Genomic DNA, 15,834 nt, shown 5'->3' with positions numbered 1-15,834 from the left:
ATTCGACCTTTTTAATTGTCTTGTGTAAATCAGTAACTAATCAACCTCGAGCTTGATTAGTTACTGATTTACACAAGAAATAAAATTTAAACAAAATTTTCTTCAAGAACAACATTTTGGCAAAATTGTCTCTTGGATTAAAGTTTAACAAAATTGTCTCTAGGAATCAAATGTTGACAACAATTTTTCTAGTAATAAAGTTTTACCAAATTTTCTCTATGAATACAATTTTGACAAAAGTTTCTGTAGGAAAAACATTTTGATAAAATTATCTCCAGAAATAAAATGTTCACAAAATTTTCTACTGAAATAAAATTTTGACAAAATTTTCTATATTTTTTATAGAAATAAAATTGTGACAAAATTTTTATAGAAATAAAATCTCGAACAAATTTTATACAGAAATAAAATTTTAACAAAATTTTCTATAGAAATAAAATTTTGACAAAATTTTCTATTGAAATAAAATCTTGACAAAATTTTTTATAGAAATAAAATTGTGACAAAACATAGAAATAAAATCTTGAACAAATTTTATACAGAAATAAAATTTTAACAAAATTTTCTATAGAAATAAAATTTTGACAAAATTTTATATAAAACAAAAATACTGAAAAATGTTACAAAATAAAAAAAGCAAAAACATTTAATCATAAACTTCACAATAAGATTTTTTTAAATTGGTTGATTATTTTTAGCACGAGTGACAGCCGTGCCAAAGAGTCCTTCATATTTAGTCCATCGAATTTTCATTAACACCATTTATGATTCCGTCATATTAGATGGACAGCCAATATATACACCTTTTTAAACCTTAATTTCTTTCAACTAAAAATCTTGTAGTCTTTAAATATCCCAAAAATAGATCCTTGAATCTCCTGTTTGGGTTTCAAATAAACAATCCAGTTAGCAATTGCCATGAATGTGGTCAATAAAAAAAGAAACAACAAAATGGTTTCTACGAATTTCGTTTTATAATCTACAACGTTTTTTTTTTTTCTTTGTCATAAAGTTATTTATGTTTCCACACTTTTACACTTCATTACGTTCAACTTTATTGTATCCAAAGCAAGGCTACATAAGCTAAATTGAGATACGAATGGAAAACAAAAAATAAAGTAGGCGGAAACTAAAAGACCCAAATGTTCAATAAACACAATCCCACGAGGGAATAAAGCCAGTATTTGAAAATATCAAGGAAAAGCATTCACTCACAAAATACGGATAGGGGAAAGATTAGCGGGCTTAGAACTAGAGATGATTTTCTTCTGCTGAAACAACCAATTTGTTCCAAAAACATTAGCAGACTACTTAAGTTAACATTTTCCAGGTCCGCCAGTAATTTAAAGCTATATGCTCCTAAAATTTGCTTACTCCTTACACAAAATGCAGGACACTCATACAAGAGATGTTTAATTGATACTTTTTCCTGCGCATCATGACAGCTCACAGAGTAGTCATTATACTTCGCGCCAATACCCACCCAGCAAAAAAATTTGGAAGTTCTTCCAAAGGCACAACTTTAAAAGCACTTCCAGAAGATGTACTCCCAATGATGTTCCTTATTTTAACTACACAGGAAGTTCTTTTCGTTAAATTTTTTATAACATGCTTTTCTCATATTTATACCCTAAACCACATAGTGGTCAGGGTATAATAAGTTTGATCGGCCAAAAAATGTGCCTACCAGAAATATTGATTTTAGACCCCATAAAATATATACCGATCGGCTCAGAATCACCTCCTGAGTCGATCTAGAGCTTGGTGTCCGTCCGTCCGTCTGTCCATGTATTTGTTGTTCACAGGATTCCGGTCGCAATTATTAACCGATTTTGATGAAATTTGGTACAGGGAGTTCGTTGGGCACAACAAACTCCCTGTACCAAATTCAACGCTATTGAATTTGGAAGAAATCGGATCAAATTTAGATATAGCTCCCATATATATGTATCGCCCGATTTCGACAAATGGGGTCACGTTGCGCGTTTTTTTCAAACGGATCGTCACCAAATTTGGCAAACGGTAATCTTTTCCATCGCCCTTCAAGTCTGCCAAATTTCATCCAAATCGGTTCAGATTTAGATATAGCTCTCATATATATGTATCGCCCGATTTTCCCAAATTTGGCCACAAACCCTTTATTTATCAACCGATCTTACTCAAAGTTGGCTAAATATAATCTTCTATAGCACTAACTATATGTGCAAAAAATCATCGAAATCGGTTCAGATTTAGCTATAGCTCCCATATATATGTACCGCCCGGTTTTTATAAATTTGGCTATAAACCCCTTATTTATCAACCGATCTTACCCAAATTTGACTAAATGTAGTCTTCTATAGCACTAACTATATGTGCAAAAAATCATCGAAATCGGTTCAGATTTAGATATAGCTCCCATATATATGTATAGCCCGATTTTCTCAAATTTGGCCATAGAACCCTTATTTATTAACCGATCTTACTAAAATTTGGCTAGATCCAGTCCTCTATAGTACTAACTATATGTGCAAAATTTCATCGAAATCGGTTCACATGTAGATATAGCTCCCATATATGTATCACCCGATTTTGAAAAATTCGCCCCTAATAACCTTATGTTTGACCATACAGGCCTCATTTCTTAACTGATCTTACTCAAATCTTGCACAAGGTAACCTTTTGTGGTATTAATCAAACCAGCAAAATATTATGCAAATTGGTTCAGATTTAGATGTGGCTTCCATATATATGTATCACTCGATTTTCCCAAATTTGGCCATAGTACTCTTGCTTATTAACCAATGTTACTCAAATTTCAAATTTTGATGTACTAGCCGATCGTACGTACTTGTAGCTCTTACATAAGAATATTGCTAGATTTTTACAAATTTGTATTTATTACCCACACTTATTTAACGATTTTCTCTTCTTTTAATAATGGGCTCAATATTAGTGGCATACTAACTCCGTAGGCGCAATATCAACACAGCCAGTGTTGCTAGAAGTAGGGGAAATTCCCTATATGTAGAGTTTTTCTAATATTTAGCGTCTTGTAGGGACGTAGGGCCACAATGTAGGGTATTTTCACTCAACACAATTTGTAATAATTTTTACATTTTGGTGGCTCTAGAGGAGGAAATTAGAAGCCGGCAAGTCTTGATCTTTAACAATGTGTGGTAAACTTATTCCTGTAGAAAATTTTGTCAGCATTTTATTTCTATGGAACATTTTGTCAAAATTGTATTTCTATAGAATTTTTTTTCAAAATATTATTTCTATAAACAATTTTCTCAAAATTTTATTTCTGTGGAATTTTTTCTCAAAATTTTATTTCTATAGAATTTATTGTCAAAATTTTATTTCTATAGAAAAATTTCTCACAAAAATTTGTTTATAGAAACTTTTTCCAAAATTTTATTTTATAGAGATTTAACAAAAAAGATTACTAATTGGGGTAGAATTCTACCAACTGTGGCAACCGTGGTCGTAATACAAATTTATATTCTAAGTTATATACGTTGCATATTCATGCTTTAAGATAATAAATTGAATTGCTTCGAAAAGTATACACTTTTATCACCAAAAAAATTCGTTTGTTACAAAGTATTAATTTTTTTAATAAAAAAAGTTATTTTCGAGCCAACAACACAGTCCATTTCGTTTATATCAAACACTGTTCTTTTCTGACTTTAGGTTTTTAATAACACACATTTTACAATTCAAAATTTAATATACTACAATGTAATGTTGAACATTTTTTCGGAATCTTCCTATCATATCTGGAATATATGTAAAAAAAAAAAAAAAAACTTTGGTCGAAGCAGGGATCGAACCCACGACCCTTGGCATGCAAGTCAGACGTAGCAACCACTGCTCCATGGTGCCCAACTAAATGTATTTTTCTGTGAAATAAACTTTGTTTAATCGGCTCGTGGGCGCCGCAAGCTATGCTATATAAATATAACTTATATGGATAATTATCTATTGATGACAATAACGGCTACATAGCTCAGTGGATAGTGTGTTGGCTTACAAATTGCATGGTCCGCGGTTCGATTCTCCGTCCAGGCGAAAGGTAAAAAAAAATTAAAAATGTATAAAATCGTATAATTTCTTCTACATTGTTTGTATTACAGAAAAAGGTGCTAAGAACTAAAAACTTCGTGGAAGTGAGAAAGATGTGAGGGAAAATGCAATTAGCCAGAAAAAAAATTTTTTTGAGTTAGTCTTTATGAAATTGTTTTTACATCCTGGAAAAGAATAAACGTTTATCACAAAAAGTATATACTTTTCTTCCAAATAAACTTCTTTTCAACGAACAGCAAATGAGAAACGAACTTTGTTTGTCTAAAATTTCGTTTGGGAGGAAAGAATTATTTTTTTGCGTGTAGTCAGATTGACACAAAGCACCCATAGACATGTGCCCCTTAATTTTCTTAAATATGCAACTGCGGTTTATCTCCCAGACCTATATGTTACCCCACAGATGCTTATGATTACTAATTCTGTAATGGTGGTTTAGGGTATGGTATAGTCGGCCCCGCCCGACTTTCTACTTTACTTACTTGTTTTAATAAGTAATTTTAACTTTTTTGTTTTAATTTGTATAATAATTCATGAAATAATACAAAATATTTAAATTTTGTCAAAAAAAAAATGCTAAAGCCAATCTGAAAAAATTGTGCATTTTTGAAAATATTTGAGGCCAAACGTTTCAGACAAGCATTAGAATAAAAAATTATAAATATAATTTATTTGACAAAATATCACAGATTTTTTCATTTACAACCAAAACATTGAATTCGGATCACACCTAAAGAAGTGATGCAAATTCAGTGCACCGGCTGTTGAAATGGAGGACTTCCGTTCTATGACAAGCCCATGTTAAATCATCGTTTCTACGCCAATTTTGCACGCTTGATCCGAATCCAGTGTTTTGGATGTGAATTAAAAAATTTGTGATATGTTGCCAAATAAATATTTTTTTATAATTTTTTATGATTTTTAATGCTCTAACCTATGTTCGAAATTGTGGACATCAAATATCTCCAAAAATTCGCAATTTTTCTAGATTGGATTAAGACATTTTTTGACAAAACTTAAAAAATGTTTATCATTTTATTAATCCTTACTCTGTTTTTAACCTATTCGAAACAAAAAAGTTAAAATTACCCTATATAAATACGAAAAAAGCTAATTCTAAAAAATTGAATTAAAAGAACTTCCTCAGTTGTTAAAATAAAGAACATCTTTGGAGGACATTTTTTTGGAAGTGCTTTTAAAGTTGTGCTCTTAGAAGTACTTCCAATTTTTTTGCTGGGTAGTTTTTGCAAACTCTCCTATCAGGCAGCGACCCGTTATATCAGATACCTGATGTCTTGTAAACACTAACATATCGAGTGTGAGTTTAAATGGGACCATATTTGCTTAGTGTCGTTGCAACCCTTGCAATTCTCCCATTAGACATTCGCCATCATTATAGCCTTCTCACGCAGTATGAGCTTGCAGGTAGCCAGAGGCAACCAACAGATTATAGTTCCCCTGCCATATGTAAGGTAGCTCCTAGCCTTGCTAACTCATCCGCTTCGCTGTTGTTGTTTCTATCAGAGATGGTCTGTATCAAACTTTTTTAGGTTTGCGACTGTCGCAAAGTTGTAAACGTCGTAAACGTCACATACGTGACGTAAATGTAGGAAAAGTAACAAAAGTCGCAAACTCAAAATACTTCAGTCAGCTAGGCAGCAAATTCGATGATATCCAAGACGATGGTATGTGCGAAGAGAAGGTTTTAGTCCCCACATTTTCCCTATTGCCTTTTGCACGAGTACAGGGTAACCGTGGATTTTCTCGTCCTTTCTTAGCTTTAAGTTCAGTCTCCTGTCCAATATAACCCCAAGGTATTTTGCACACTCACCAACGGGAATTTCGATACCACGTAAGAAAATAGACTTGACGGTGGAAAAACTTTCACAAATTTCTGCAGAAACTCACAGCGAAAGCTGTCATGCTAAATTAAAAAATGTTCAGGATTTCTTCTATTCAAAATTAGGGTTTCTACGGTAGGTTTACGACTTTTGCGACATACGTATTATACCGTCGCAAATATATGTCGCAAAAGTCACAGTTTGTGACAGGCCAACCCTGGTTTCTATAGAAACTTTTGTCAAAAATTGTATTTCTGTAGAAAGTTTTGTCAATATTTCAGTTCCATAAAAAGTTTTGTCAAAATTTTATTTCTATATAAAATTTTGTCAAAAAATTCATTTCTAAAAAACCTTTGTAAAAATTTTATTTCTATAGAAAATTTTGTAAAAATTTTATTTCTATACAAAGTTTTGTCACAATTTTATTTCTATACAAAATTTTGTCAAAATTGTATTTCTATACAAAATTTTGTTTCTATAGAAACTTTTGTCCAAATTTTATTTCTTATGAAATTGTTGGCAAATTTTATTTCTATATAAAGTTTTATCAGAATTTTATTTCTATAGCAAATTTTGGCAAAATTTTATTTCTATACAAAATTTTATTTCTATAGAATTTTTTTTTCGAAATTTTATTTCCTTCGAAAATTACTTCTAGAGAAAATTTTATAATTTTTTTTCTATGGAAAATATTGTAAAAATTTTATTTCTTGGAGAAGTTGTGTAAAATTTTATTTCTATAGAAAATTTTGTCAAAATTTTCTTTTTACAGAAAATTTTGTCAAAAGTTTATATCTATAGAAAACGTTGGCAAAATTTTAGTTCTATGTAAAAATTTTATCTAAATTTTTCTATACAAAATTTTGTCTAAAATTTATTTCTATAGAAAATTTTATCAAAAATTTTTTTCTATGGAAAATTTTCTCAAGATTTTATTTCTATAGAAAATTTTCTCAAAATTTGATTTCTATAGAAAATTTCGTCAAAATTTTATTTCTATACAAAATTTTCTCAAAATTTTATTTGTATAGAAAATTTAATCAAAAATTTATTTATATAGAAAATTTTTTCAAGATTTTATTTCTTTAGAAAATTTTGCCAAAATTTTATTTCTATAGAAAATTTTGTCAAAATTTCCCGGATTTATGCATGGGCAAGTGCTAATGGTCTGTGCCTTAACCCCACGAAATCTAAATGTTTGATTATAAAAAATAGGTTAAAGTGATTTTATCACGATATTGATATACGGATAAATGGGGAGAGACTTGAGATTGTCGACCGGGAGAGAAATCTAGGAGTAATGTTTAATAGTTCTCTTACTTAGAGAGATCACATTGATACGATCATAGGGTATGTTTACTGCAAATTAAGGTCGCTACGCACCACGCAGTCGGCCACACCAATTCGAATAAGGACTCTACTGGCTAAGACGTACATAATAACTTGTATACTCTATGGGTGTGAACTATTTACGAACTGTGACTCGACGAGCAGACGTAAACTAAGTACTATTTTTAAATAGTGTGACGCGAAATGTATATGGTTTGAAGCGACGGGATTCTATATCTCGATATAACGTGGCTATATATGTGGTTGGTATCCATCCCAGCAAAAACTTGGTAAACACTAGTGATTCTTTCAGTAATACCGGTAATCAAAAAGTTACTACTTGCAGTATTACCTGGGATTTAAAAATAATAACTTACCTGTGTAGGCAAAAATTGATTCTTTCTATTAATACCGGTAATCAAAATCATTTCTTGAGGTCTGGGTTCGGCTCTACAGTGGGCACCGTTAATAGTAGCGAGAAGTAATGCCAAATTACATTTCAGAAAAAAAATTGCCAATAAAATATACCTTTGTTTTCTAAAGTTGTATAGTACATAATTCATATTACAAAATAACATCATTGAATAGATCCATGTCGTGGAGCGTGGTATAGTGTGTTGGATTACAAAACAACAGGGGTGAGTTCGCACTTTTTGGGTATCTTATGGTAAAGATATTATTTTTGGAGAACTGGTATGCTTGCGAAGAAGTACTTATTTTTCGACTGCTAGTATGCTTGCACGGAAGTACTTTCCTCCAATGTCATGCCCGTGTAAAAGTATTACTACTGATATATGTACGAGGAAGTTGTTACCAATTTGGCGCAGGCATACTTGTACTCATACCTGGTAATAGGAGTTTTTGCTGGGATGATATGCTGAATATAAGGTCTACTTACACAAGATAATTTATACGCGCACGACACAATATTTGTACCGGAAGTTGAGTTCTGCACCATCGAATAGAGGTAGGAAACTTATACCTATGCTACATCGGAAGCACATTCGGAACTTCCGAACGAAACAAGCTATCGACTTGAAACTTGGGACAAGTAGTTGTTATTGATGTAGATCGGATGGTATTGCAAATGGGCCATATCGGTCCACTTTTACGTATAGCCCCCATATAAACGGACCCCCCAAATTTGGCTTGCGATTGCTCTAAGAGAAGCAAATTTCATCCGATCCGGCTGAAATTTGGTACATGGTGTTAGTATATGGTCTCTAACAACCATGCACAAATTGGTCCATATCGGTCCACTTTTACGTATAGCCCCCATATAAACTAGGGATGGGTATCGATTAATCGATTAATCGGAAAAATCGATGTTTTTACAAAATAATCGATGGTTTTTTAATCGATGTGTTCTATGTTCGATTAATCGAATAATCGATGTTTAATATTTAAATAAATCGATATTTTTAGGAAAGTTTTATTTGCAAATACTTAAAGCTGAAAACACAACGGGATCGACCATTTCTGTTTTCATGCCATCCAGCTCTTTCTCACAACATTTCACATAAGCCCGTGTTTTGTCACACCCATTGTGAACACCATCAAAAACGGTCGATCCCATTGTGTTTTCAGCTTAACTCACTGTTTATACGCAGAAATATTATTATATTTTCGTGATGCCATCCAGCAAAAATATAGTCATATGGTAACACTAATGGAGAACAAATTTTAGATGTTGGCAAACGTGGTATTAGTAAAGTTGTCATTTGTTCAGTTGATAGTTGATTAATTTGTGTTGTGACTTCAGTGAGTGTGAATTTTGTTAATTACTATTACTAAATATTTATTTACCTATTTATTCTTAGTTTTTGCTGAGATTGTTACAAGATGCCTCCAAAAAGTGCTGTTTGGGAACATTTTGAGAAAGAACCAAACAACTGTGCTAAATGTCGACATTGTGGAGTTAAACTAAACAAGTGGGAACACGACAAATTTGAAAAACCATCTCGAGCACAAGCATCCTAAAATCGGGTTGAAAAGTCCTGCACAGAAAACTACAGAAATTGTTGAAGCAAAACAACAAAAACCATCATCCACACCCTCACAAAAAATCGCTTCTGTAACATATACTCCCAAATATATTTTGCTTCAAGCATATACATTTTTGGGTATTGCCCAAACATTTATATGTTTGATCTCTTCCAATATATAATATGTTTGAAAGCATATTGGTCTAAACAATATATGTTTGGGTAGTCTAAGTTCCAAACATTTTGTATTTTTGCATCCAAATTCAATAATGTTGTCTTCCAAAAAACAATATGTTATTATGTGAACATATAATATGTTTGGAAGCATTTTGCACCCAAAAATATTATATGCTTAAAAAAAATTCTCCCAAACAATATTGTGCTCAAAATTTTATTTATTTATTTATATATTTGCAATCATAATGAATTATGAAAATAAACAGGTAATATAGGTGCTAACAACATAGGTTTTCGACCTGAATGCTCAAAATTTTGTTTCTGCCTAATTGTATATTCCCCCTCATCTTTCTCACTTCCACGAGATTTTTTAGTTCTTTGCACCTTTTTCTGTAATACAAACATTGTAGAAGAAATTATTCAATTTTATGATTTTTTTTATTTTAAATTTACCTTTTGGCGGACGGGGATTCGAACAGCGGACCACACAGTTTGTAAGGATCAAAGAAGTAGCTGATCAATTGCCCAAGGAAAAATAAAATGTTAATTTTGTAATAACAAGCAACAACCACCAACTTAGTTCAATATCGCTCCCTGTTAAATAGCGCTCCAAGCTACTAAACACATATATGTTTATAGGCTATTTCTAAATTAATATATGTTTGCATCCAAGCATATTATATTTACAAACATTTTATGTCCCAAACATAATATGTTCTAACATATTAACATATATGTCCCAAACATGTTATGCTAGTTTATGAACATTATATGCTTGCACTCAAAAATATTGTGTTTAAAAATTTGTGTTCCAAACATATAATGTTTATAGCCAAACATATGAAAAACAGTCTTTTTCATCCGTGCAGTTCTTCATGTGCTGTGAGTCAACCTCTGATCAACTCTGCATTAGAAAACGTAGCTGATCATAAAGAGGGTGGTAATTTGAGTTTCAAAATTACTCAAAGTATTGTTTATATGATTTGTAAGGACTTACAACCTCTATCTGTAGTAGAGCATGTAGGATTTCGGAAAGTTCTGAAGACTACTGCTCCACTATTCACAATGCCTACTCGCAAGACCATCCGCACTGCTATACTAAACAAGTACGATGTAGTATCCAGTTCGTTCAAAGTTGAGTTAAGTGCTGTTCCTAAGTATTGTTGCACGACTGATATCTGGACAGATTCAAACAATCGGAGCTTCCTAAGATTAACCATACATTATCTGAATGTTGACCAGGGCTGTGTTGTTAAAGGCACAATTGGAATATTTCAGCTTACAGAAAGGCACACTTCGGAGAATATCGTGAAGGAAATTCAAAATATTTTTTCTGAATGGGGGCTTGAAGTTGAGAAAACACTTGCCGTTATCTCAGACAATGCTGCAAACATAACTAAGGCAGTAGACTTAATGTTTGGCAAAGGTAAGCATATTCCTTGTTTTGCACACACACTAAACCTTCTCGCCACAAAAGCCATAAACGACGTACCAGAATTGACGGAACTTTTAAAAAAAGTAAAGGCTATTGTCGGTTGGTTTCACCATTCTACTTCAGCATGCGACGAATTAAGAAAAGTATCAAACAAAACTGTCGTACAAGATGTACCAACAAGGTGGAACTCAACATATAATATGTTAACAAGATTTATTGAATTAAGATCGTGCATAAATGAAATAGTAAACAGGAATAGAAGTGCTCCGCCGATGCTATCAGCAGCAGAGATGGAATCATTGGAAGAAGCGTGCCAAGTTTTGGAACCACTGTCCATTGCAACAAACGACATAAGCTCTGAAACGTACCTAACCAGCAGTATGGCCATTCCAGTAGCTTCTATATTGAAGGATTCAATTGAAAAATTGGATCCGAAAAACGAAATTGGAAAAGCTTTGAAAGAATCAGTATTGGCACAACACAAGAAACGTTTCGGTTTAATTGAACAGGTGCCACTTTTGGCACTTTCTTGTATCCTAGACTCTCGATTCAAGAAAATGTACTTTAAGGATCCAACCAGTCTTGCCAAGGTCATAAATACTGTATCAAAATATATATGGGAAATGAAAGATGAGGCTCCTTCCCAAAACGAATCTTCAGACTCAGATTCCTCACTTGCAGGTGCTGTATCTTCATCTTTGTTCAAGATACACAACAAAAATATTCAAAATGTAATGTCAAAACCAATAAGTCATGGAGTAACATCCAAAAACTCTGGAAATGCTATTCCAGATGAGTTCAGCCTTTATCTGAGGGCTCCACCAGAAAGGATACAACAGAATCCAATTTTATACTGGAAACATATGGCAGAAACATTTCCAGTACTGTCGTCTGTGGCCCTCAAGTATGTGCCTACTATTGCAACGTCGGTGCCTTCCGAGAGACTATTTTCGGAAGCCGGCCAAATTTTAAGAGATCAGAGAAATAGGCTGACATCCGATCTGGCAAATAAGTTATTATTTTTAAAAGACGTTCCCGATAAGTTTTGGTAAAACATGTGTTATTATAAAAAACAAAAATAACATCCATTTTTATACCCACCACCATAAAATGGTGACGGGGGTATAATAAGTTTGTCATTCCGTTTGTAACACATTGAAATATCGATTTCCGACTATATAAAGTATACATATTCTTGATCAGGGAGAAATTCTAAGACGATATAAGCATGTCCGTCGGTCTGTCTGTCTGTTGTAATCACGCTACAGCCTTCAATAACGGCGCTATCGTCCTCAAATTTGGCACAGATTAGTTTTTTGTTTGCAGGCAGGTCAAGTTCGAAGATGGGCTATATCGGTCCAAGTTTTGATATAGTCTCCATATAAACCGACCTCCCGATTTGGGGTCTTGGGCCTATAAAAACCGTATTTTTTATCAGATTTGCCTGAAATTGGAAATCCAGAGATATTTTGGGACCATAAAGAGGTGTGTCGAAAATGGTCCGTATCGGTCCATGTTTTGATATAGCCCCCATATAGACCGATCTCCCGATTTTGCTTGTTGGGCGTCTAGAAACTATATTTACCATCCGATTTGCCTGAAATTGGAAATCTAGAGGTATTTAAGGACCACAAAAAGGTGTGCCGAAAATGGTGCTCATCGGCCCATGTTTTGATATAGGCCCCATATAGACTGATCTCCCGATTTTGCTTCTTGGGCTTCTAGAAGCTATATTTTCTATCCGATTTGTATGAAATTGAAAATCTAGAGGTATTTTGGGACCATAAAGAGGTGAGTCGAAAATGGTCCGTATCGGTCCATGTTTTGATGTAGCCCCCATATAAACCAACCTCACATTTGGAGTCTTGGGCCTATAAAAACCGTAGTTTTTATCCAATTTACCTAAAATTGGAAATATGGAGGTATTTGAGGACCATAAAAAGGTGTGCCGAAAATGGTGCCCATCGGTCCATGTTTTGGTATAGCCCCCCATATAGACCGATATCCCGATTTTGCTTCTAGGGCTTCTAGAAACTATATTTACAATACGATTTGCCTGGAATTGGAAATCTAGAGGTATTTGAGGACCACAAAAAGGTGTGCCGAAAATGGTGCTCATCGGTCCATGTTTTGATATAGGCCCCATAGAGACTGATCTCCCGATTTTGCTTCTTGGGCTTCTAGAAACAGTATTTTCTATCCGATTTGTATGAAATTGAAAATCTAGAGGTATTTTGGGACCATAAAGAGGTGAGTCGAAAATGGTCCGTATCGGTCCATGTTTTGATATAGCCCCCATATAAACCAACCTCCCATTTGGAGTCTTGGGCCTATAAAAACCGTAGTTTTTATCCAATTTACCTAAAATTGGAAATATGGAGGTATTTGAGGACCATAAAAAGGTGTGCCGAAAATGGTGCCCATCGGTCCATGTTTTGGTATAGCCCCCCATATAGACTGATCTCCCGATTTTGCTTCTTGGGCTTCTAGAAGCTATATTTTCTATCCGATTTGTATGAAATTGAAAATCTAGAGGTATTTTGGGACCATAAAGAGGTGAGTCGAAAATGGTCCGTATCGGTCCATTTTTTGGTATAGCCCCCATATAGACCGATCTCCCGATTTTGCTTCTTGGGCTTCTAGAAACTATATTTACCATCCGCTTTGCATGAAATTCTTGAGCTTCTATATTGTATTTATATACTGTATTTATTACCCGATTTGCCTGAAATTCGAAATGTAGAGGTATTTTTAGACCACAAATAAGTGTACCGAAATTGAGGTATATCGGTCCATTTTATGGTATACCCCCATATAGACTGATCGCTCGATGTTTACTTCTTGGGCGTCTAGAGACTATGTTTTCTAGCCGATTTGTTTGAAATTCTGGAGGTTTTTAAGATTACAATTATGTGAGTAGCAAATGGTACCTATCGGTCCATGTTTTGGTATAGCCCCCATATACACCGATCTCCCGGCTTTATTTCTTGGGCTGCTAGAATCCGTAGTTTTTATCCGATTTGCTGGAAATTAATAATCTATAATGAAATTTCCTTTTCTTATAAAGTATTTTCGTTTATTCAACTCTAAAATTCTCTAAAATAGCAGGCACACTGATCATGAAAATTTCTTCAAACTGGAAGTAAAATTTCCAGATTTTACTCATCGTATTTATTTAAATAATGGCGGAAAAAATCAACAGATTTAAGATTTCAAATCAAGGCGTAATTTAATCATATACACGATATATTTATAATTTCGCTAAAACTCAAACAAAATTGGTTCTCATAAATCTAGAATCTTATCTTCATAGGTAGAATCTTTAAAGTTTGTCTTCGGGAGCTGACTGCCTTGGGAGAAGATTTGCCATCAAACCCCTACAATTCTATATATTATCAAGTAGCCTACTACGACGAAGAGTTTTCGAAGAAAACTATCATATTTAATTCATGGTGGTGGGTATTTAAAATTCGGCCTGGCCGAATTTACAGCTGTATATACTTGTTATTTTATCAGTAGTTTTTTGCTTTTTTAATAATAATTATTCGATATACATTCAATTTTTATTGTGTTTTTCATTTTATTCATTACCTACAATATGGTAGAAAATTATTTATAGAAAGCATTACAGGGAAAAAGGGTTTGAAAACAGCATCCTGTTTCTAAAAAGGTTTCTTTTATTATTGAGCAATTTTTTTGCTACTAAATGACTTAATTTTGTAGCGTTGAATTGGTTTCCATTAATTTTCTTATTTTGATGTCGATTAATCGAAAACGCCGATTAATCGATGTTTTCATCGGCGATTAATCTATGAATCGATTATTGCCTTGAAAATAATAATCGATTACATTAATCGATGTTTTACAGTTCGATACCCAGCCCTAATATAAACGGACCCCCCAAATTTGGCTTGCGATTGCTCTAAGAGAAGCAAATTTCATCCGATCCGGCTGAAATTTGGTACATGGTGTTAGTATATGGTCTCTAACAACCATGCACAAATTGGTCCATATCGGTCCATAATTATATATAGGCCCCATATAAACCGATCCCCCGATTTGGCTTGCGGAGCCTCTAGGAGAAGCAAATTTTATCCGATCCGGCTGAAATTTGGTACATGTTGTTGGTATATGTTCTCTAATAACCATGCAAAAATTGGTCCACATCGGTAAATAATTATATATAGCCCCCATATAAACCGATCCCCAAGTTTGACATCCGGAGCCTCTTAGAGGAGCAAAAGTCATCCGATCCGTTTGAAATTTGGTACGTGGCGTTAGTATATTGTCTCTAACAACCATGCCAAAATTGGTCCATATCGGTCCATAATTATATATAGCCCCCATATAAGCCGATCCCCAGATTTGACCTCCGGAGCCTCTTAGAGGAGCAAAATTTACGTGGTGTTAATATATGGCCTAAAAACCCACACAAAAATTGGTCGAAATCGGTCCATAATTATATATAGCCCCTATATAAACCGATCCCGAGGTTTTGGAGCCTCTTGGAGGATCAAATTTCATCCGAATCAGTTGGAATTTGGTACATTGTGCTAGTATATGGCCGTTAACAACCATGCCTAACTAGGTCCATATCGGTCTATAGTTATATATAGCCCTCAGATAAATCGATTCCAATCACACATAAATTGGTCCATATCAAGTTCATAAATGTAGCCCTCATATAAGCGACCCCCATATTTCAATTCTGGCTCTCCACGTACCGCGCAAAAGTCCATATGGATTCGTAATTATATATAGACTTACCTATACATAACTTTTTTGTCTAATATATACCACGTATGGACTAACTCACAATTTAGAAAACGATGTTAAGAAGTATTAAGATACCTTGCCATCGGTAAGTAACATATTACCACAACGCAAGTAATTCGATTGTGGGTAACAATCTTTCGCAGAAGTTTCTACGCAATCCATGGTGGAGGGTACGGCCGTATATACTTGTTTTTTTCTCCGTCGTAACTTAGCTATAACAATTTAA

At 33.7% G+C, this 15,834-nt stretch overlaps 1 protein-coding gene across 1 annotated transcript; it reads left to right on the top strand.

The window, feature by feature from the left end:
- Positions 1-9,077: 9,077 nt before the first annotated feature.
- Positions 9,078-11,884, top strand: LOC142230807 (E3 SUMO-protein ligase ZBED1-like). The gene is made up of 2 exons (XM_075301431.1): positions 9,078-9,166; positions 10,267-11,884. Exons 1-2 carry the CDS (start codon positions 9,078-9,080, stop codon positions 11,882-11,884), a joined length of 1,707 nt encoding a protein of 568 aa, XP_075157546.1.
- Positions 11,885-15,834: the final 3,950 nt, after the last annotated feature.

The sequence above is a fragment of the Haematobia irritans genome, chromosome 3, assembly GCF_050003625.1.
Source record: "Haematobia irritans isolate KBUSLIRL chromosome 3, ASM5000362v1, whole genome shotgun sequence".
Classification (NCBI taxonomy): domain Eukaryota; kingdom Metazoa; phylum Arthropoda; class Insecta; order Diptera; family Muscidae; genus Haematobia; species Haematobia irritans.
Note: the sequence above shows the minus strand (reverse complement) of the source record. Positions and strands in the feature narration are given on the sequence as shown.

What these genes read in the sequence shown, in the direction of transcription:
- LOC142230807 (XM_075301431.1), top strand. Translation starts at nt 9,078, where the DNA reads ATGCCTCCAAAAAGTGCTGTTTGGGAACATTTTGAGAAAGAACCAAAC. An exon ending in TGTGGAGTTAAACTAAACAA is followed by an intron (nt 9,167 to 10,266) that starts GTGGGAACACGA and finishes TCATCCGTGCAG; the next exon opens with TTCTTCATGTGCTGTGAGTC.